The 22,909-nt window shown below is 41.3% G+C and overlaps 1 protein-coding gene across 3 annotated transcripts in view; it reads right to left on the bottom strand.

The window, feature by feature from the left end:
* Positions 1–14,137: 14,137 nt before the first annotated feature.
* Positions 14,138–22,909, bottom strand: part of RBMS1 (RNA binding motif single stranded interacting protein 1) — a 153,740-nt gene continuing 144,968 nt past the window's right edge. For all 3 annotated transcript variants that reach the window (XM_075430314.1, XM_075430313.1, XM_075430315.1), the window contains exons 11-14: positions 21,643–21,753; positions 20,891–20,971; positions 19,586–19,670; positions 14,138–16,646 (exon numbers count right to left, since the gene is read on the bottom strand). In XM_075430314.1, coding sequence (XP_075286429.1) covers positions 19,593–19,670; positions 20,891–20,971; positions 21,643–21,753 — 270 coding nt within the window. In that variant the 3' untranslated portion in view covers positions 14,138–16,646; positions 19,586–19,592. The remainder of the gene's footprint in view (positions 16,647–19,585; positions 19,671–20,890; positions 20,972–21,642; positions 21,754–22,909) is intronic.

Genomic DNA, 22,909 nt, shown 5'->3' on the forward strand with positions numbered 1-22,909 from the left:
AGAAGAGTTCCTTAGAATTGGATGGAAAAACTAGCAGAGGACAAATTTTGCTCTGAAGGAACAGTGACACTTGTTGTCCCCTAGAAACCCACACCATGGCTTTTCATTGATATGTCCCTGGAAGCTAATTAGGGCCTAAAGTTGTAAATTGGCAGTTGATGTGGAGGCCAGAAGTGCCTGGAGAACATGGCCCTGCAAGGACGCAGCAGGAAAGGCCACTACGCTCCTCCAGCCAGGAGCTGCGTGGGGTGGGTGGCTCTTCCCCGCTCCCCCCATTTCTGGCTGACAGCAGCAGTCAGTCAGAGACAGTGAGCCATAAATCACTTTGGCAAGCTGTGTCCGGCGCACGGGGTCACCAAGAAGGGCGCCGGAGTCATGCCAAGAGCACGAGTAGCTCATGGCAGCCGGGGAGCGCAAGGCAAGGTGGGGCTGAGCAGTCCTGTGGGCGCTGGGTGAGCCCCAGTGTGTTGGCAGCGCCGGACATCTCCCCCAGCCTCACACTAACCCAGCAACCTCACTCCGTGTAGCCACCGCAGATGTGCGTTGATAGGCATTTATATAATACAAACCATAAAGACCATTTTCCTGGGCTTTTATCATCAGTGTGGTGCTAGGGCTGTGACACATTGGGGAATTTTATGAGGTGCCCTTGAAAATGAAATTTAAATGTCTACAGAATGACTTTCCAATAATAATTGGCAATAAAACTTCTCTACTGAACTTCTGGGCCATCCATGGTCAGTACAGCAGAAAAGCACAATGACTTTCCAATAATAATTGGCAATAAAACTTCTCTACTGAACTTCTGGGCCATCCATGGTCAGTACAGCAGAAAAGCACAATGTACCATGAAGACAGTTTTAGCATAAAAATACTGTTTATTTGTCAAAAGATATTGGACCAAACTTTGTAAATACTGGGTAATTTATTAGATCTGAGAGGGTTTTTTGCTTGCTTTTAGTATTTTTACTTACTTAAATTTAAGTGTAGTCTCTTCCTAAATGCAGCTTGACAAATCCTACTTTCAGTAGAGTGTTCCCAGCTACATTTTTAGCACATTATTCTTTCACTTTATTCTTTTAATCTGATAATTCAGGGAGGACAGGTACGCAGACTCTGCCCAGCCAGGATGCCAGGCGCGTGCTGGGGAGGACAGACTAACCCCATTCCTCATCAGTTTTCACATGGGCCCACACGTGTGCAACTCAGGTTAACGGGACGTTGGTGTAACACTTACCTCTTGCGCACCAATTTAATAACGAGGTTGCTGCAAATGATAACCGTGAGCAGTATAGTCCCTTAGGTGGCATCCGCGTTCCCTTTGTGGAGGAAACTTTACAAAAACAATGAATTGAGCTGAATTTAGACTTTGATATCTAGATTAACTCTCTCCCAGCCGAAACCGGGATGACTTGCCATCTAATAGGTGGAACTGGGTCAAGGTTAAGAAAGCGATGGACATTCACAGAATTAGTATGATCAATGGCTCTGGGGAAAATAGTTTTTAAAGCTGTCTCACTAGCAGTACCTGAAAATGCATTTAGGGGTTTTTTGAATTATATAAAAAGTTCACATGAAAAGAGAAAGACTGAGCCTTCCAGTAGAGATGGTTGGATTCTGTCTTTGTTTCCTGGAGGAATATATTGCTGATAACTAGAACCAAGTTAGTTCTTAGATATGTATCCCAGGGAAAAAGATTACCCAAGTTGTCTGCAGTGGTAGCAACATATTACCATAATTTTTCTTTTTTCTTCATACAGGCATAGAATTAAAAGATTAATTTCCTTCTTAAATAAAGATCTGAGGCTAGATTCATCCCATAGGTAACTCTGTAACTTCTGATTCTGTTGATAGATTATGTTTCTGCAGTAATCCATAAGGATCAAGAGTCATGGAAAATTTGAAGGGAAAGACAATGTTTGTTAAACACTACATGTGCCCTAATGCACAAACTTTAAGTAAGACCTGAAAATATTTTTCCCGGAATAAAATGCAGCCTCCCTACATCCCCAGAAATTCACTGCTTTTCTTCAGAGCAAACATTTATCAGCAATATACACTTCCCTGAACTAGGGAAAGCTCGCAGCTGCTAAAACAGTGGTGGTAAACCAGAGGATCTAACATGCAATGAACAAATTACACATAAAATTATTTTTGACAAGCTCAGTGAAATCAAACGCGGTCACTGCTTATGACAGCCCACCTCACTGCCCGTAGTGAATGTGCCTAGATACATCCCTGAATGCAAAAACTGCAGGTGCCTGGTGTAAAAAGTCTATATATGGAAGCCCAACAAACTCCCGTCTATAACTCTGCTATGCAAAATTAAGTAATAGAAGTACCTGAATAATTTATGGGACAAATTCTTCCGATGTGTATTTATTCAAGATAAAACTTATGGCCAGAAATCTCAGGTCTGTGTTCTTGAAGATATTTACTTAATCTGCGGCTAAGACTTTGGGTCAGACTAGTGCTAAATTCTTAGATCATTATAGGCAAATACTGGCTCTCCTTCATTTGTAGCTCTAAAAGACGCTGGAGGTGGTGGAAGCAGCTTATATGTTCTTGCTTCTATGACAGTACTACCTCAATTAGAAACAGAAGTTTGCAGTAGAAATTGCACAAATATCACTAGATACAACACATACCCCAGCAGCTCAACAGCGGTGCATGGATTCCCCAGCAACAGAGGTATGTTTTGGGGTGCACACCATGAACAGCAGTTGCTAGAAAGGGGCCTTGGCAATGGGGATGGACCGAAAGCGTGCTGGAGTCTGTAAGTAAACAGCAGCACAAGGGAGTATGGCTTGAGGAGAGGCTGTGTGATGCTACAGGAGTGAATGAGCTGAGCTTCTGCTCTTTGGTGAGAGGCCTACGGAACACTGGGCTGGGGAGAAATGCAGGCACCGTTCCAGGCCTGCCCCATACCAAGTACAGTCTCATAAACCATTAATCAGAACAGAATCTGGTATTAAATATATATAGTTTTATTTTATCTGTCATAAGCCTGAGCTTATGGCTGAATGTAATGTGGGGTCAATAGTCTTAAATTATTAATAAGGAAAAATTATATCAGTCAAACTATAATTTTCATAATTGCCAAAACTGTTCACTACTGTACCCTGCAGTGAAAAATTACAGGCGTTGTGTAGGACCGAGTTCTTAGCAGACATCACCGATCATTTCAGTACAACTTCACAATTGTTTTTTTAAACATTCTTAATGCAGTAATGTAGCTGAAAAAAACAGAATGGGTTTTAGCCTGCATAAATGGACTATGACCTTCATTCGTTTTTAAAAAAATAAAAGATATTAAAGTGACGCATGGTTACAGCAACCCTGACAAAACAGCGAAATTTCAAGCATACCATTTTCATAGCCAAATCAATTTCTGGAAAACCTTGCAAAGTAAAGGATATGCCAGTAAAACTTTTATGTTATTTACAAAAATCATCAAAAGGAATCACATTCACAAACTTTACTGTATTTCAGAATGCATTATGTTCTCTTTTGCAGTCAGCATCAGTATTTTATCAAGAAACTTGTTGGAACCATGAGAAATTATTTCAAAATAAATTTTTAATTCTTCAGTTGCATGTATTTTTGTATTCTTAGCTGCAAATCACAGTGATAATAGGAACAGTCCTAGAATATGTGCTCGGAAGCATTTAACCACGCATTGCACTAGTTTCCATTCGGGACAGACCTTTCAATTCAGAAAGTGCTGAATGTATTACCAGGCCCACTGTCCAGAACCTCTGCCAGACATATCGTTTGGCTCTATCGTGGTTATAAAGAGATCCCTGGCATTCCGGTATTCAGAAACCAGAAGTAATATATTAGTTTTACTTTTCCTCTGCTACTTGAAACGAACACATACGATAGAGCACATAGTTTAGGAGACTATGAAGATAGTACCCTATTGAATGACAGACTGTCTGGTTGATTTACATGAAATACCAAGTGCTCGTATGAGAAAAGGTTAAAATTAGATTGACGAGCAAATGTGCTACCAGACTGCTGGCTGACAAATGGCAAAGTTATGCCAACGTATTACTTATTCTGGAGGCGCCCAAGAAGCAAGCAGGAGGATAGTAATTCATGTGCTAGAATACATTCACATTCAGCATAAACAAAGATTCCTCAGGGTCTGCAACAGGAACATATTAGCTATACGTAATTTATGTCAACAAATAAGTCAGTGGAACAATTTCATTATTAGATATGGAATTTGAATGACTTGTGTTTTCTGAAGTCAAGAGTGGTCTGCCCTACTGTCATTTAAATTAGGTCAGAATAATGCCCGGTTGAATAACTGCATTGTTCTCCCAATAAATTGACTATTGTGCTACATCCTCCTTCCTCATACCAGTTGGACAATGCAAATACAGATTAGTCATATAGCTTTTCACAGTGGCTCTTAGACTAAAGTCTGATTGCTTCTTGGTCACTGTAAAGAGTAGCCTAGTTCAGTGGTGGTAACTCCTTTGTCTTTCTCCTTTCTTTTCAGCAAGTTCTGCTGACATCCTTGCAGTCAACTATATTAAAACTAGTTGATTAAGAAATATTAACTAAGGAAAAATGTTAACCTGCCCAGCTGAATTTTGGTTCTTAAAACTCAGCAGTCAATATGCGTCCCTCCCAAACTGACCGTCGTGCTCTGGGCACTCAGCAGATCTGAAAATAAAGTTCTGTGAGAGATGGGTGCTAAAATCAATACATCAGAGATGCAGGATGCTTCTGTCAGCATTTACTTTAATGATTAACAGCTGGATAATGGTGATAATGAATAACAGCCAGTCAGATTTGTCTCAATTTTTTCTATAACCTGAAAATACCATTCCGAAAGAGATTCAAACAAGTTAAATTATTGATAGCTGCTACTTTTTAACTCATCCTATACAGGTTAACTAGTTACCACTTAAAATTATAAAAGCTGTTACTTTATGAAGTGGACAACACAAAACTGTATTTCTCTCCCTTTGGAGTTAATGGAAATTCTGCAGCTTACTCCTGTGGAATTACAGGTTGGCTATAGGGTGAATTTTTCAATATGTGAACATGATTTAAATAGGAATTTACAGAGCAGGCAATACGGGCTTGAACCTGCTCTTCACTGGAACAACTTTTTGACATTTTGTTAACGTGAAACTACGCTAAAGCTTTAACAGACCCAAACCCATTTGCCAACCTGTTTCCTTGGGGAAAAGTGTTCTTATTCCCTTTCAAATCGCCATGACAGACAGCATGTTAGGGGAGGGAGCTAATTGTCCCCATTAGTCATCACCTTGTCAGGATGACTGGCAGCTAGTAGCCTTCAGGCTTGCCTGAAAAGCTAAAGCTAGTTAAGATCTTCTTAAGTCTGGACTGGAGAGACACCTTTAGACCCGCTGCCCCCCAGTGCCACCTGAAAGCTGGTCCAATATTTCATGCCAGGTCTTTAACATGCCTGGTAGTTTCTTCTTCTTCCAAAACTACTGTCAAGTAACAGAGAAGGGGAAAAAAAAAATGGGAATTCAAGGTTTGCACCGCATCAGGGTCTCCTTCTAGCCTCCTGCCCTGCAATATTATTCTTGCAAGTGATTGATGACCATGGATATGCAGGAACAATCTGCTACTGTCTAAAATATTCCACTCAGGTGCAAAGTATCCTCTATAAAAAGAGTAGCCATTTCTGGGAAAACTTCTGCTTTTTAAAGCTCTGATGTATTGAATGGAATTTACCATTGGAGACTTCGCAAGTCGCTGTTAGAAGCATTTATTAGAGTAGGTATTAGGGTAGATTCAGATCTTGCACAAACAGTTGTAGCTCCCATGAGTACAATCACACTGACAGGCTGGTTTCAGTCCTTCAGGCAAGAGAGAGGGAAAAAAGTGAGAGACGCTAGCAGAGCATCTGCTAGTTAGATCAAAAAAAGTCTGTCTTGTTGGCAGAGCTATTGTCCTTCGGTCACACCAATCCTAATTTGAGTCGTGCTTGCAGCAGCGTACAAAACCTGTGACAAACATAGTCATGCTGACATTGAGGTGGATGCCAAAAGAAGATAATCACAAATACTTGAGACTGAAAAAAAAAAAAAAACAGAGAAGGAAAGCTTTCAGGTCTGAAATTTATAATAAAGAAAAAAAAATTGAATATGTGTCTTTTTCTGCCCAATCCTCATTCAATTTAGAAAGCAATTCTCGAAAATTGCAAATGCACGCCTGGATCAGATCCTCTTCCAGAAATTCAGGTCTGTATCTGTGCGCTGTTCAGCCTAAGGCTAAGGCGTATGCAAAACAGAGAAATGCTTCATATCTCCAGACTTAGAGTTTTTATTCATGAATGTCTGTGAGCTGCCCCATTTGTTCTGGTTGCTCTTTGGGGCTGTTATTGTGCCTGGTATTCGGCCTGGTCCAGAAGTGGTTCAGCTGATTACTTTGAAGAGTGACAAAATCCCCAGCAGAGATGAACAAACGCTGCTTGTCGTGTGCGTCTGAGAGCAAGGCTGCATGGGCCAGGGTGGCTGGCCGTGCCTGGGGCCTGGCGATGCAGTACAAGCTGAGCGTCCGGCAGAACCAGAGGTGAGCACAAAACTGTCTGAAACGCGTAGGCAAGCCCATTCTCCTGGACCAAAAGGGATGCTGCTAAAAGCTTCTGGGACCTGAAGCACGCACATCCCCTGTGGGTTACAGTTAATTTATTCATTAGATTCAAGCTGTGCTGCAGATAGAGACAAGGCAGCAAAAATAACTGTTTCTGCTGTCCCCCCCCTCCCAGCTTCCCCATCTGGATTAGTAATCTGGACAGATACATAAGAAGTCATCTTTAATGACCTCTGAAAGGTCTTCTTGAGTGAACTCTGCAAAAATGAACAGCCTTTTCTGTGTCACCCCAAATTCCTTGCAGAGTTTTGTTTTGTAGTACAGATTCTTCATTTAGCCCCCACGATACCAATTTATTTTTCAGAGCTTTATCTCCTTCCTGAGAAAGTATTTGTTTCTTTTACACTGTGTTTTGACTACATATATTTTTAATTGTCTTGGCTCTTACGAAGATATAATAATAATAAAAATAAAAAGCAGGTTTCCAAGAGCACATGCAAAGAGATTGGCTTTGAGTTACTGGGAAAAAGATTTCTCAGACTGGTCTGGGTTGAATCTTTGCAGTCTGCTTGACTTCTCCAGAATTCCCTTGCTGTTTGGCTCCTCTGGTGTTCGTCTGTCACATATGAACTACTTGTCGATTCTCCCTGACCCTGCCTGGAGCACTTGTGTTTTTGGTGATGTTGTGGTTTTGATTAGATTCATTTTTTTCTTTTTTTTTTTTTCCCTTGCCTGCTGTGCAGTGAAGGCACCCTTACGCATTTCATTAACTAAAAGCAAATTACGGATTTTTTTTTCTCTCTGATAAAGACAACCCTATTGCTGTCTTAATGATGACTAAAACCACATTATTAGAAATGTGAGCACTTGCATTGTATTGTGCAAAGGCAGGATAAGGTTTGGCTTTTAGTAACAGGTAACTGTAAACGCACCCGAATCGCACACTATGAATGGGAATTCAACTTTTTTGATTTTTTCCCCTTACAGTGAAGATGCCCTCCGGTGGCTGCAGGCCAAGGTGGTATTTAAGCTCTTGGGTGAGAACAGCAGCAGTGGGACAGTTGGGGTGTGGGGGGCTCCTCGGTCTGTCCCCTTGATGGCACTAGCAGCCAAAGGCAGCTGCAGCGGGGAGAGGCTGAGCCCAGCCCAGCGTCCCTCCGAGCCCGGGGCTCTGCACTGCCCACTTGCCTGTGCGAGTCCGTATAAAAAAGGTCGTGTCCCAAAGGTTGGGTTTGCTGATGAGCACAGCGTTGCTTAGGAAATGAACTGCAGCCGTGAAACAGGGCAGCACCGTGCACGCCAGGCTGCTGAGATGATCGCCATCTGGAACCGATGAGCTGTGCATACGCTGTACTGTAATACACGCCATGGTATGGTTTGTCCTGAATCATTTTCCCAGAGATGACTGCCTGGTTTCATCTGCAAAATATTTTCAGGAGAGGAATTCATGGAACTGCTTAATTATATTTTAATAACTGAAATCTGGATTTTCAACGCTTCAGTATAAAATTCATCCTAGAATGGAAGGTAAAGCTTTGCTGTTTCTAGAGACCACCGCAGTGAAGATGGAGCTAGACCACTCTCTTAAAGACAAATGCAGTTTACTAAGCACCAACGTAAAAACCAAGGGTTCCCACTCCTACACAAGCTTCCTTCCCTACTGCTGTCTTTGTTCAGTACCTTCTGTGGTTCAAGGGCTCATGGCACAGCGACTGCACAAGTGGCAACGGGGGTTTTTACTACGTGAAGCCTGTGGCTTGCCGATGGGCTGCCTCCTTCCCTCTCGCACACGAACCCCCTTCCTATCACCAGCTGGAACTTGTTGAACTAAGTGAGCAGAGCAGGGCTGAAAGGTCATGAACTTACAACACCCACAGCTGGTACCTTCTGGAGCATTTTATTCTATCAAGCTATGCCAGCCTCTCTTAAAGCGGTTTGAAACCTAGTTTTCATTCTGTTCTGGCAAAGACAGCAACACTAGGAGCTCTTTGAATACTCACTTCTCCAACTGCACTTGAATGACGTTTTCCTGACACGAGGAAGACCCGGAGTACATCACCGCCTCGCCGCAGCCCCTGCCACATGCCTCCTTCCCCGCTCCAGGGGCTGCAGCTGCCTGGGCACCAAGGAGCAGCTCTGAGCTGGCCCAGCTGCCCAACCTTGCCTCAGACTGCTGAAAAAAAGCTGTGAGAAAATCTGTGGAGAGGTGAAATTACAGACAGGGGTAGAGCTGTTGAAACAGAATTGCCAGCAGCTCAAGGATTCAGGAAGGAAAGCAGCAACGTGGAAAGTTACAAAATCTAAAGGAAGAAAAGAGCGAGGGCAGTCAGGAAGGATCAGGTTGGTTTGTGGGGACAAGTCACCAGTGCCAGGGGCGCTGACAGAGCGTGGCAGAAGATGGAAATGCAGCAACGCTGCAGGGACGGGTCCTTGCCCTCCTGCCCAATGCCTGCCTGGCTAGCAAAGCCACCACGGGTACCTTGCTAGGCGAATGCGCTTGTGCTTAGCCTAATGGCTCATAAAAACCTACCTTCCTTTCTGGGGGCTAGTCAATAAATAACTGCTTTATACTGCTGGTTATCACAGAATGGTAGGGGTTAGAAGGGACCTCTGTGGATCATCTAGTCCAACGTCCCTGCCGAAGCAAGGTCACCTACAGCAGGCTGCACAGGACCTTGTCCAGGCGGGTCTTGAATATCTCCAGAGAAGGAGACTCCACAGCCTCCCTGGGCAGCCCATTCCAGGGCTCCATCACCCTCAGAGGGAAGAAGTTCTTCCTCATGTTCAGACGGAACTTCCTCTGCTTCAGTTTGTGCCCATTGCCCCTTGTGCTGTCGCTGGGCACCACTGAAAAGAGTCTGGCCCCATCCTCCTGACACCCACCCTTCAGATATTTATAGGCATTTATAAGGTCCCCTCGCAGCCTTCTCTTCTTCAGGCTGAACAAGCCCAGCTCCCTCAGCCTCTCCTCATAGGACAGATGCTCCAGTCCCCTCATCATCCTCGTAGCCCTCCGCTGGACTGTCTCCAGTAGCTCCTCATCTTTCTTGAACTGGGGAGCCCAGAACTGGACACAGTACTCCAGATGAAGCCTCACTAGGGCAGAGTAGAGGGCAAGGAGAAACTCCCTCAAGCTGTCGGCCACACTCCTCTTAATGCACCCCAATGTGTATATGTGTATATATATATATATGTATATTCTGCTTAGAGAACAAACTGATACAAAAGCCTGCAAATACATTTTCATGTTTTTTACATTCACTGGAAGGCAAAAAAAAAAAAAAAAGCACAGTATTTTGTCATTGGTGGAAAAGTATTTCCCATTTGGGAAAGACTGATGCACTCAAAGGAAAACTAATTTTCTGTTTGTGCATAAACTATTTATCAAAACATCCTATTTACTAGCACATTTTGTCTTGGCCTTCTTTTAAACCATTGTTTTATTCCATTAGCCTTAAGTGCTTCACAGATATTGCTTACAAGCATCAGCCCTGTGTGTGAAGTTCAGGTGGTGCAAATACTGGGGGAAATTCCTACTGCAGATAACTTCTTTAGGATCAGCAGAGTGTACATACCACTTCAGGATCTCCTTAGGTCTTTTAGGATCAGCACAGTGTACTGTCTCCTGGGCTGCATCAAAAGAAGCGTGGCCAGCAGGTTGAGGGAGGGGATTCTGTCCCACTGCTCCGCTCTGGTGAGACCCCACCTGGAGTCCTGCCATCCAGGTCTGGAGGCCTTGGCACAGGAAAGACATGGACCTGTTGGAGCGGGTCCAGAGGAGGCCACAAAGATGATCAGAGGGATGGAACACCTCTCCTGTGAGGAAAGGCTGAGAGAGCTGGGGCTGTCCAGCATGGAGAAGAGAAGGCTTTGGAGAGACCCTTTTGTGACCTTTCAGCACTTAAAGGGAGCTTAGAATTAAGATGGGGACAAACTTTTTACCAGGGCCTGTTGTAAGAGGACAAGGGGCAATGGTTTTAAACTGAAAGAGGGTAGATTTAGACTAGGTATAAGGAAGAAATCTTTTAGGAGGGTGGTGAAATCCTGGCACAGGTTGCCCAGAGAGGTGGGAGATGCCACATCTCTGGAAATGTTCAAGGTCAGGTTGGACAGGGCTCTGAGCAACCCTGCTCCAGTGGAAGATGTCTTTGCTCATTGCAAGTGGATTGGACTAGGTGACCTTTAAATATCCCTTCCAACCCAAACTATTCTATGATTCTACATGCAGAAATCATTTTCCAAATGTTTTTCCGTCGGCAACACTAGCATGCTAGGCTGTAAAACAATAAAGCGACTTAGAAAGCTGCCTGAGCAGGTTGATCTGAACATCTGCAGTGCGCATGTGGGAAGTCTTTAGGGTGCCACATACCTTCACTCAAGTTCTCCAAAAATCTCCTCCTATCCCAGTCAAGCTGTCGAAATAGATCACGTTATTCAGCTGAAAGGAGACTGATGAAACACAGCAGAATTCAGAACACCAGAGATACAAGTTTTGAGTGAGGGGATACTGTGGAAAAAGGCAAGATACCTTAAACAGTTACAGCTTGACTGTTGACAAGCTGTCCTTTCTTCTTGGACATGGAAAAAGTCCTGTAGTATTTTCCTGTGATATGGTTACTTCTTCACTAGAGAAGCGGGCTGCACAGGTTTCTCAGATGGCAGATGCAGTTAGAGCTGTCCTTCAAAGGAAAGACTGACTCATTCCACATGAAGGTGTTTACAGTCTTGCTCTGGTCACTTGGCTGTTCTGACATCAGCTTGGCTTTTCTTAGTAGCTGGAGGGGAAGCTGCCAAACAGGATAGGTTTTGTATATCCTAACCCCTATTCTGGATAGAATTAATGGACCAAGTCTGAAAGCCAAAAGCCTCAGATTTGTTTGGGTTAATCATTGCCAGAATTTGTTGGCTAGGGAACGATACAGATGATCTTTCACAGTTGAAAAAGTACATCAGTGTTGCAAGCGTTTGGAAGGTAAAAGCATACATGTCTTAAATGCCACCAAATAACACATTGGCTTTCACAGTAAGACACTGCTGGACAGCATAGGATTGAGTGTCTTATTCCAACAGATGTGAAAGTTTGCAGATAATTTTGGCGTGCTTGATCAAAGCAAAAGGAACAAGTGCAGTGAAGTGTGCACAGGAGGAGCAGGAGTACAAACTCATATAAATATTCTGGCATATAAAACGCATTTCTCATACGATGTTTCTGTGGAAAGTGAGATGGCACAGTTTTAGTCAATCAAGTTTGTCTGGTATGGTGGAGGTACCACAGCATAAATTAAAGCTAGAAGGGGAGAGTAAAACAGCACTTTTTTTTCTCCTGAGAAAACCTGACAAGGAGTACCAGGAAAGCCCTTTAGACTACTTTGACTTAGTCCACAAACATTCTAACCAAATATATGCAAACAGTCATTAGCAGAGCTCAGCTACCAACAGTACTTTGTTACGCTGCTGTTAATGCATTGCTTGCACTAGTCTTGCACCTGCCCAGTTTGGTTAATTTAGAAAACAGAGGAAGATAAACAGATTTTGTTCAGCGCCTAAAGAAAGGCTACTTTCTCATTACAAACAACCAACAAACAATAGGGTCTGTGCATGATCTCACACAAAATATTTGTATCAGTACAAAATCATCCTACATGAACATGATGCTTATCAGTAATTGTTAACAGGTAAAAAATGTTATTAACTGCATGTTTGCAGGTAGGGTTCAAAACAGGTTGTATGCAAGAGGACGGAGTCAACGTTTGAACAAGCCAGCTGGTAATCAAAATCAGTTTTATAATATGTAACAAAAGTATATTACATAGACATTGCATTATTGCAGATTGCGTGATAGAAATAATGCACACAACCCTACTGTATCAGGCAAAAGGTACTAAACTGAATGCATTCATTCTTATCAAATATATTTGGAGTTACAGTAAGAGCGCTACGTTTATCATCGGGCTAATAAGAAAAGCAAATAGATAGCAAGAAGTCTTTCCAACCTGCATTATTCTGAGTCTACTACATAATAGCTTTTGTGGGGTAGTATTCATGCTTAACTCAACAAGACTGCTTATTAATCCGAGAGTAATTCAGTATGGTGGTGAACAGGAATAATGTAACAAAACCCTTTAAAAGTTTTCTGTATTCATCTTCTCATCCATTGCATTTTAGACAGGCAACATACTGGGCCAGTATTTAAACCACCACAAAACAGTTAAATGGCATCTTTTTCAGTTACAGGAGTCTGAACGTGTGTAGTAGCACACAGTGTGAGGTTTTCTCTTCATTAATAATAAGAGCCATCATTGTGGAGGATGTCTTTATTGCATAAGATAATGTAAATCAAATTTCCTAACGTCTAAGTGAGTCCTTTTCACTAGCTCTGCTGGAAACCCATTTATTCTCAGCATCTTGCACCAGCATCGTGCGACTGAAGCTCGGGCTGCGCACTGCAGGCAGTGTGACCCCAGCCGAGCCACCCAGCAGGCTGCCCGGTCTGTCGCTGGGCTGGTGGAGTCCTCGGGATATGCTAAAACCAGGTGTTATCACGTAAAGGACCGTCTCCCAGGAGGAAGAGGACTCTCCAGAGCAGCACAGCCGGCAGCAAGCGAGCCTCCCTTGAATCATGGAATGCTTTGGGTTGGAATTTTAGAGATCATCTAGCCCAACCCCCCTGCCGTGAGCAGGGACATCTTTAACTAGAGCAGATTGCTCAGAGCCATGCCCAACCCGACCTTGGCCTGCGCAGCATGGGTGGCGCAGGAGCCCACTGCATCACCCAGCCACTGCTCTCTGCCATGGGGTGCAGCCCGGGGCACGGAGAGGGCCCCTCTCCTGCCTCATGCGTCCAGACAAAGCCATGTCGAGGACTGTGACTGGAAAAGCATTTGGCTGAGGAGACAGACTAGTTGATATTTTACTCTACTTCTTTTCCAAGTCTTACTTATGGCGGAGCAGTCCTCTATCTGATACACACCATCAGCAGTGGTGATCTTGCCAAAAGGATAATAAAATCCAAGATTATCTTTAAAGAAATAAAATGCTCAAAGACTGCAGGTGGAAGGCAAACTGGATAATTTTTAATTCCAACAAAGTACCACCTCTGCTCTCCACAACCGGGTATGCCAGCCAACGCCATTGCACTTGGGAAGATGAAAGGACTTTTAGGCAGCAATTCAACGCTACAAACTACCAAAGTGACCCTCCATGTCCACCCTTACTTCTAGAAAACTGGTTTGCATTTACAACTACAGTGTGCATGCACGGTTACGTACAACTCTCCATGTGGGCTGACACACAGAGCGATGAGTTCTTCCATTCAAATCAGGTATTTCATCCTATATTTCTCATTCATCTTTTCCTGTTTTGTTTGAAAGAATAAATTAGTTTGTAATGCGGTTTGAAAGAGTTAAAATCTGATTTTAACGCCAGATAGAGGAGGGAAAAAACCCAGACTGTAAAGCAGAATGCAACTCTGAGCACTTCAAAATAAATGCAAAGGTTTTACCATATCTGGGTTTCCACCCAAGAAAGGAATGGCAGAAGGAAAAGACGATGCATTTTCATTTTTTTGGATCTTTTTTATTCAAAAGTTTTCAAAGAAATAAAACAGAAAAAAGCTAACAATCTAATCAAATTTACAGTTCAAAAATGTCTTTTGGCGTTTAACAACAAGTCCTAGGAAACAAAACTACAGAGTTATCTTGAACCGGACAAATAATTTACCACTGGCAAGTTTGTGGCACTAGTAAAACAAAAATAAAAAATTAACTCTCTTGATCATATAGATATCTCTATGAAAATCTTTTTTTTTTTTCAATCTGTACAAAAGGTCTTTCTTCATAAATTAATTTTTTATAATTTAATGGCTGTCTACTATGTGATGTTTAAGTAACTGATTATTTCTTTATGTACAGAGGTTAAATTTCCCAAATCTTACCCAGACAATGAGTATGGCACTTAGTTCAGACATCTCTGGCAGCAGCTCTTTCCTCCCTCCAACACAGCTATCATACTGCAGTTTTAATTAACGCAAAAATATCAAGTAGTGAGAGATCCAGGTTTGGAAATTACCAGATACAGGCAAGGTGCTGCAGGAAGTCTGGACTTTTACAAAGCAGTAATATTCCAGGGAGCATAGAACCAATAATACCACAACTTTTTAAAAAAAGAAAAAACAAAAACACATCTCTTATGACTATGTATTTCACTAGAATCTACACTTCTCAGAGCAGCAATTTACTTTTGAAACTATGAAATGTCACCGACATCTATACTCCAATACTCACACAAAATTTAAAAACTAAAAAATACTTGAAAGAAACAACTGCTTAGCCCTAGCTCCCCGAGCTAGGATGATTTGGTCTGTGGAAACAGGGAGGGCCAGCAACCTGTCCCAATACAAAAGGAAATAAACTTTGAGGTAGATAACTGATCATATACAGCTGACCAGAGAAGTACACAGTTTTGGAAGACAACTTAATTTATCATTCGATTTAAAACATATGCAATTGTAATAAAGAGCTTTAGTAGCAGTGAATTCTTTAATATGTGAAGTACAAATAACTGTGTATTTATGAATCAGGAATTTCATAGTTTCAAAATTGGTTTTCTTTACACTTAACACTTGTAGTGATGATGTAAAGTGTGGCACTGCTTGGATCCAAGTCTTCCTTCATGCTTTTGTGTCCATACATCAATTAAAATTATAAAACCTAAATGCAAATGTACAAAAAAGGCACATTCTCCTAACCGCAAACTGGTCCGGCAAAAATAAAGAGTACAGAAGACGTAATGCTGAGACAAATCAGAATTATTGGTTACTGGCTCTTTGTTCTTTGGTAAAGTTACCTTTTAAAAGTGCCAAGTCTTTTTATTTTTATTTACCTTCTATAGAGAGCTAGTACCCAATCAATTATGCTTCTACTTACATCTCAGCGTATGTTTGAAAATGAGTCCTTTAGCTTTTGCCATTTTGCTGTAATAGCAACTTTTCTGTTCGCTAAGTCTCAGCACAATCCTCATCCCAAAGCACTATCATTAGTATAAAGGAAGGACAGAAACATTCGGTGATATCCCCGCCCCAAACTCCCTACTCTACCTATGCTAAAACTAGAACATCAAGTTAGTTTCTGAAAAAAGGCAAAAAAAGATTTTACATTGCATCATACAGCAGAGGTCCTAAATCATTCAAACTACCAGAGGGAACTATTGGCATATGGCCTTACAAACAATTTATCCTATTAAAATTTCCCCAGTCAGAAAATGTGTTTCACACAAAACATTTTTTCCCCTCTTGCATTTCACTACCTTACATATTATGTGAAAAATCATTAAAAACACTTACTACACATTAAAAAAGCCAAATTTTCAGCAATTTTTATTGACTACCTTTAAAAGCCCTATGCTGCTGTTTTACAAGGCATAATAGACCAGCTCATTTGGTCAAAGCATTCTACACCATTAGTTTGGACTACTTACTGAAACAGCTACAGCATTGAAAGATTTAAGGCAAATTGGAATTTATAGAAAAGGATAAGACACTTCACACTACATTAAAAGAAAAACAGAAAGCTAAAAGACCAGACACTATAACTGCAACACTGCACTAAAGCAACACTCACACACTGCAAGCACAGAACATCATCTTAGATGTTTTACTATTTTAAACTTCAGAAAACCCATTTCATACAGTTTAAAAAAAAAAAAAACAAAATAAAAATAAACCAAAACACAAATTCTGTCATGCACGTGAATGAGTCTTCGTGGTCATCTGTGCACACCCAGAAATTTGAATAATTTTTTTTGCGTCATAACACTTGATAAAAATTTTTTTTTTTTTACTAAAATAAACCTGTTCATGGGAACAGCTACTAGATGAATTTAAGGTTTTTCTTATGCACCTTATAGAACTTATAGCAAAAATAGTTTTAGTTGATTTCATTATAAATAACATTTTCAAGAACCTGTGCAAAACTGTCAATAATTCCTAAAGCACAATTGATCAGTAAAATCCATGATTGTTACAGCCTTTGCACCCTTCTCCAGGCCAGGTCAACACTGGACATCTGTAACACAGAAAGGTCAGAGCTAGAGCAGCATTGCCATTGCATTGGTTTTTGCTAATGTAACTGTCCATAAAACTAAACAATTTCCTATTATAGGCAGCCGTGAGAGGATGAAGTCAATCTGAGCACAAATTTGAGAAGTAACATGGGGACACTACCAGTGCTTGGCCCTTCCCAGGATAAGACTTTTGGCCAGGACACAGCCTGGGCTGGATTTCCCGCCTCGACCTCTAATACCTGCTCAGCATTGCGGAGTTCCCACTCGGGAACCATGAGATGAGACTGCATTCAAAGCTATTTTCTTCTTCGTTGTTTTGTTATTGTTGTTTTCCTTTGAATTGACCAAAAGTGGTTGAGTGTGTGAGCTTACTCCTGTGGCATCTCCAAGGCTTTTGATGTCTGGAAAAGGACCACAACCTTCTCATGGTGCAGCCTCAGGGAGATTACGTACAACAGCCAATGCAGAGACAGCCATTGCACCTCCATGATGGTTCATGCTTAACAGCAATTCAGGACTCAGCAAATTTGAAGGAAGACTTCTCAATTTACTGTATTGGCTTATACTGCCATATGGGGTTAAAAAAATACCCAGCTAATGAAAAAAAGTTTAGACAATTTTTGAATTTCTCCAGGCAAGACAAAGTCCGGTGTTTTAAGGTTTGTACACTCATAGGTGCATATATATAAATATAACAGGGTTTTTTTTTTTCAAGGGTTTTTGACTATTTTCACAGTCGCAACTTTTTTAAAAGACTCTATAAAGTTATTAAATGTAGCCATTAAAGGAAAGATGCTGTGTATTTCCGATTGACTGCATCCACTTGTGCATATGTGCTAGTTGTCATTCACCCCTTCTTTATGGCAATATGTACACTGACTTTTAATAGGACATTCCCAGAAGTGTTGCATGTGATTTAGCAAGAAGTTTCAATTTGACAATAGTAATGAAGCCACAACAATTAAGAGACGGCAGTGTTCTCTGTATTTAGGGCAAGAAATAACTGACAATTCCCTCCCCTTCACCTGTCTGAAAAATAACAAGTACCAACATGTTCCAGGGACAGAAATACCAAATGCCATACTCTGAGGCTGAAATCAGCTGAGTAATATTAACCTTCCCCATGTGCCCACTGCCATAGCTGACATAGATCTCACTAGATCTCACTGGCTCCTACTAAATATAAATACAGGTAATAGTACTTCTCTGAAGAATAAAATGCGTGGAGGACTGGCTCACAGCAAATGCATAAGAGTTGCTCACAAAGCTCGGTATTCTACCCAGAGTCATCGTTATAAAATGTGTCTCAAACAGCAACACATCTCATCCTCCCAGGAGACTGAAGGGTGCTCCTCCTGCCTGTGGGAAAGACCCTGACGGGCTGGTGGAAGAGAGGCAGGACGGGGAGATGACGTGCAGGGTTACGCTTTGCTGTCTATCACAGATCTCTACGGGTGAGGAGGTTTTACATGCCCACAGGGAAGACTCAGGGCAAAACAAATAATTGCTTGAAAAGCGGTTAACGCCAGCCAATAGCCTTGGCATAGGAAACGTGCAGGAGCCATGATTTTAACCCTAGAAGGTGGGTAATGAGAAGAGTCTGCAGCTTTGCTTTCTCCCTCCCCTGGATACAAATCCAGGCTGTGGGCTTGCTCTAGATGCCGGCACTCGGCCAGACTACAATAATAAACGCAGGTCATATGTTGCGCTATGCAGACCGTGCCATCTGTTGAATGCGCGAACTTTCCCCATTGGTGTGTTTCTATCTTTACATTCTTGAACATGTAGGAAGTTGTTACGCCAATAACAGGGATGAGAGTGACACTGGGCAGAAAGGCTTAGGTCATAGTGACACTGTTTAATTTAAGCCCATGTTGTCAAATAACACAGCTGACCTGCAAAATCAAAGGTAACCGCAAAACGTGTGTACTGTAAGATCTATACAATGTAGGGAGAACATCACACTATCAGAAGTTCCTCACACATAATTGATTATGACCTTTGAGTATCTAATAACTGCTGTGAGAGCTGAGGAGAAACCCTTCTAAGACGGCCTCTACTGCAGCTGAACAGAACTTTTCAGTACAAGGTCTTACAAAATTTGATTAAAAAAAATTATGTAGTCAAGTTGCCTGGTTTAAAAAGCACTTGAAAAAAGAGGAGTTAAGGAACAGCTGCATTCCAGGATTGTAAAACATGGAGGATGGAGAAGGGGATGGTTAATATTTTCAGGATGGCAATCTGCAGAAAATCTACAGAAAGCAAGAAATTTTTCATGGAAGGAGTTCAGGTAAAGCTAATGATTGTGTAGGAAAAGTCATGCAAGCAAAACCAGAGGAAACCTGGAGCAGGAAAGTAAAACAAACTCTGGAATAGGAGCCAAGCTAGGACATGGATTAAAAATTAATTGACAAAATTCTGGACCAGATTGCCTTTTCCTAGAGTAAAGGATGAGCAGGGAAGCCTTCAGGAGAAAGACTCAGCAAGGATTCCTACCAGAGCACCCTCCTGCCTGTGGTCTGTAAATCAGTCGCAAAGCTGCTTCCAAATCTTAACATGTACCACAGAACTAGAGGATATTATACATATAAATACAGATCCCTTCAGCATTGTGATTCTAGTATTTTTGCACTCATTCATTGTTATTCTTGTATACAGCATGCTGCCAAGAGGAACAAATTAAAATACAACATAATCCAGTTATGCTATAGAGAAGTTATTAAAACACTATTACTCATAATTCATTAACTCACTTCTGGAACCTGTGCTTCCTTTCCTGGCTTCTAACTCTGGCCAAGTTCAAATTAACTTCACTGCCTGTCCCCAGATATTATCAGTATTATTTATATGACATAAAAAAAAAATTCAATACTAGTACTGCAAGTTATGAAACAAAATATCTTTGAATTCATATTTTTCATGTGACAAGATGAGCCCCTACCTCACAGTTACTTATTTTGCTGATACGTATATGGAGAATGGTCACTGGACGTCTCTACTGTAACCTGTTGTTGACCACTGGCTTCCTGCAAATAAAATGGAAGACATCAGACACAAAATCAGGCAGCATTATCTGCAATCCGTATTTCCATGCGACTCATGCAATTAACAGTCTTCAAAGCTAAAGTCTTTCTAACATTTCTCACATGGAGTATTCCAAATCTGAGGTGTTAACTTTGCTTTGATTTACATTTCAGCAAATAGAAAAATTAAATGATCATGCAAACCTTGTATTTCTCCAGCTGCTTTGATGAGAATTAAAAAAAACTTTGACATTATAGAAATAAATATATAAGGAGAGCAAAAAAAAACCCTGCTAGTATGTTTTCTATCTGCAAATGCAAAAGAGCATTCTAGCCCTCTCCTTTTGAGGGGCAGCAAGAAGAAGGAGATCTACTTACCACATATGCAAACACTATCGCTTTGAGTACCGTGGTGTGACTGGCACTAGGCAACACAAAGAATTGTAGTTGGGATTTTGCACATAGAACCCCAGAAACCAGGGAATTAATAGGGCTCTGGCAGATAGTGCAACCAGCTAATTACCAAAAGTCTTTCCCCGACCCACATGGGCAGATGCGTAAACGGAACCAAACAAGTTCTGGAGCTTCTGGAAAAACAGACTTTGAAATGCCATGGTTTTTCTTGCAGGCTCTGGAAGAGACTGTCTAGCCCTCGTTCTGAATACAAGACCTTGTCTAGCTCCTCTGTTAAGGGAGTACTGACCGACAGCAGGGTGTAAAGTAAGTCAAAATAGTAGGCAAACTATTGTCTACCATTTTGTTACACACAGTAACTGGATTTGCAGAGGGGTTTATTCGGCAAATATGCACGGTATCCTGAGATGCCAAGGTAAAATCGGGATTCTTTGCAAAAAAACACAGTCATGGTTTGTTGGCAGAGAAGTTTGCTCACAGGAAAACTCAATGAAAGATGAAAACTACAATATACCCCCTGGCTTGTTCCCATTGGAACCAAGGTTTCACACAACACAAAGTTTATCTGAGCTATGCTCATACAGAAGACTGCTCCGAGTACCGTACTGCTACAAGTACCGGTCATTCTTTGTTGTAACACTAGTTATATTAGTCGAGAATAATGACACTTTATAGTTTTTATATACACTGTATTCACAGTACATCCACAGTTACAATGTTAGTCTCTAAACGGTACTTTTCCCACCAAAAAAAAAAAATCTATTATCATATTCATGTCCTATCTCTGGTCTTTTATAAAATATACTGACCTCAACTGGAACCGCTGCTGTCTGGACATGTGTATATTGGGGTATGTAGGCTCCTTGCATAGCTGTTGTGGCTGGCATGTACTAGAAAGACAGAGAGACCGTTAAGCTGAGTTAAAGCCCAATGTAAATTAAGAGTATTGCTTAAAAGATATTGACTGTTTCCCTAAAGCAATGTACATAAGAGACAGACTTTTCTGTCTGAAATCCACAGGCTTTTCAGAAAAGTGAGATACCTGTTTTGAGAAAAGTCAAACTGAGACTTCAAAGACCAAGTAAAGACTTATCCTTCTCCGTTGATCCCCATCATCCTCTTTTCTTTATTTAATTCTATCTGCTCACAAAAGAAGGGTCTTTCAGTTTAGAGGCTAGCCTGCACCTCTTCTTCTTGTTCTGTTTCTGTTCCCCAATTTGTATTACCTTCTGCAACTTTGATGTCCTGAAGAGCAAAATCAACTATTTTTTCTTTTTGGATACAACTCTGGAGTTAACCTCCCAGGTTCCTTTCATTTGCTTCGATCTATTTTATTTATTTATTTCCAATTTATTATCAGATAATAGACTGAATAAAAACTGCTGAATATGATTAAAGAATGGAGACGGTTCTTAATATTTTATTGGATGAAAGACTACTTAAAGGATTACTACTTAAAGGATTACTTTTTTCCTACATGTAAGCTGTAGGTGCATAGTGGGATCTACACACAGTATTTTCTACTTGTGTAAGTTCTATTTTGTATTAAATTGCTACATACTGTTCCAGTACTGCCTAACGAAAGATGACTCATCTGCTGTGTCAGAGGGCTTATCATCGACGCAGGCTGTAGTGACATGGTGTGGTCCATGGAGGGAGTCAGTACAGCACCCTATTAAAACAGAAAAAGACAGAAATAGTTGTGGCAACACTCAGATTTCAATCAGATTTTTGATTTGAGAGTCGAAGTACGGGCTGGCTTTCCAAAGTGATACACCACAAGAACTCTCCTTAATCCCAGGCACTGACTCAGGATGCAGGTCTGGGGCATTCCGAATATTCTACACCAACAGGTGTGTTTTGCACAGTTTGGTTGTGGGGCAAGAACTGCATTGACTTCCTACTGAACACACTACTGACGTATAAAGCACTTGAGATACTTACTTAAAACACGCTGTAAAACATGAGTTTAACCAGATGATAACTTTAAAGCAAAAATTTGCATGCGTTACCAGGTATAGATTCGCTTAGCTTAAACTTTGGAATGTCAGGCTTTAGGAAGAAACAGTTCTTTTATCTTTAGGAATGGAGGCTTTGGAGGAACATTTATGATAGGGGAATTCTACCTTTCACATGCAACGTTCACACACAAGACAGAGCTGCCCTAATTAATGGCTGGCTTCATTAGCACACACATGTTAGAAGAGCGGGTTAGCAATGCCGTGTAAGAGTGATTCTTTGTCTGAATACTGGCTACCGTGATGACCTTTCTATCACTCCTGTACCATTTTGTTAACTTCTCAAAAAGTATATGTATAATTTTTAAACTCTCAAGATTGCTAAATACGGGGGGCACACTCACAAGGTTTTCAGAGTTCTCCAAAGTGGAGGGTTATCAACAAATTTCATTTTACCAATCACGTTCTGCAAAAACACATTTCCAAATACTTGGAAATACTTCTGCTTGCAGAATTGTTGATTAAAATTGTGGGAGGCTCAAAACCAACAGAAATACTTGCAGTGTACTGAAAGCCAGTATTTTGAATCAATAACTAATCCTTAAAAAGAAACAAGAAAAGAAAAAAACCTATAGACCATAGTCGGAAAAACAACCATGTGACCAGTGCCGATGAAATGAGTCACAGGCACATCAAACACTAAAAGAATTTCCTGTCTGTAGACTGCAGGCTTCTCTGCAAAGCAAATGAGCAAGACAGCACCAGTCTTTGCACAGGCCAAAACCGAACTTAAGTGAGGAATCTAGATCTGTATTTCCAACTGTGAAATCTCACCTTGTATACCTGTGAAACTAACACACCTTATAGCAT

This window comes from Opisthocomus hoazin, chromosome 9, assembly GCF_030867145.1.
Source record: "Opisthocomus hoazin isolate bOpiHoa1 chromosome 9, bOpiHoa1.hap1, whole genome shotgun sequence".
NCBI classification, from domain to species: Eukaryota; Metazoa; Chordata; class Aves; order Opisthocomiformes; family Opisthocomidae; genus Opisthocomus; species Opisthocomus hoazin.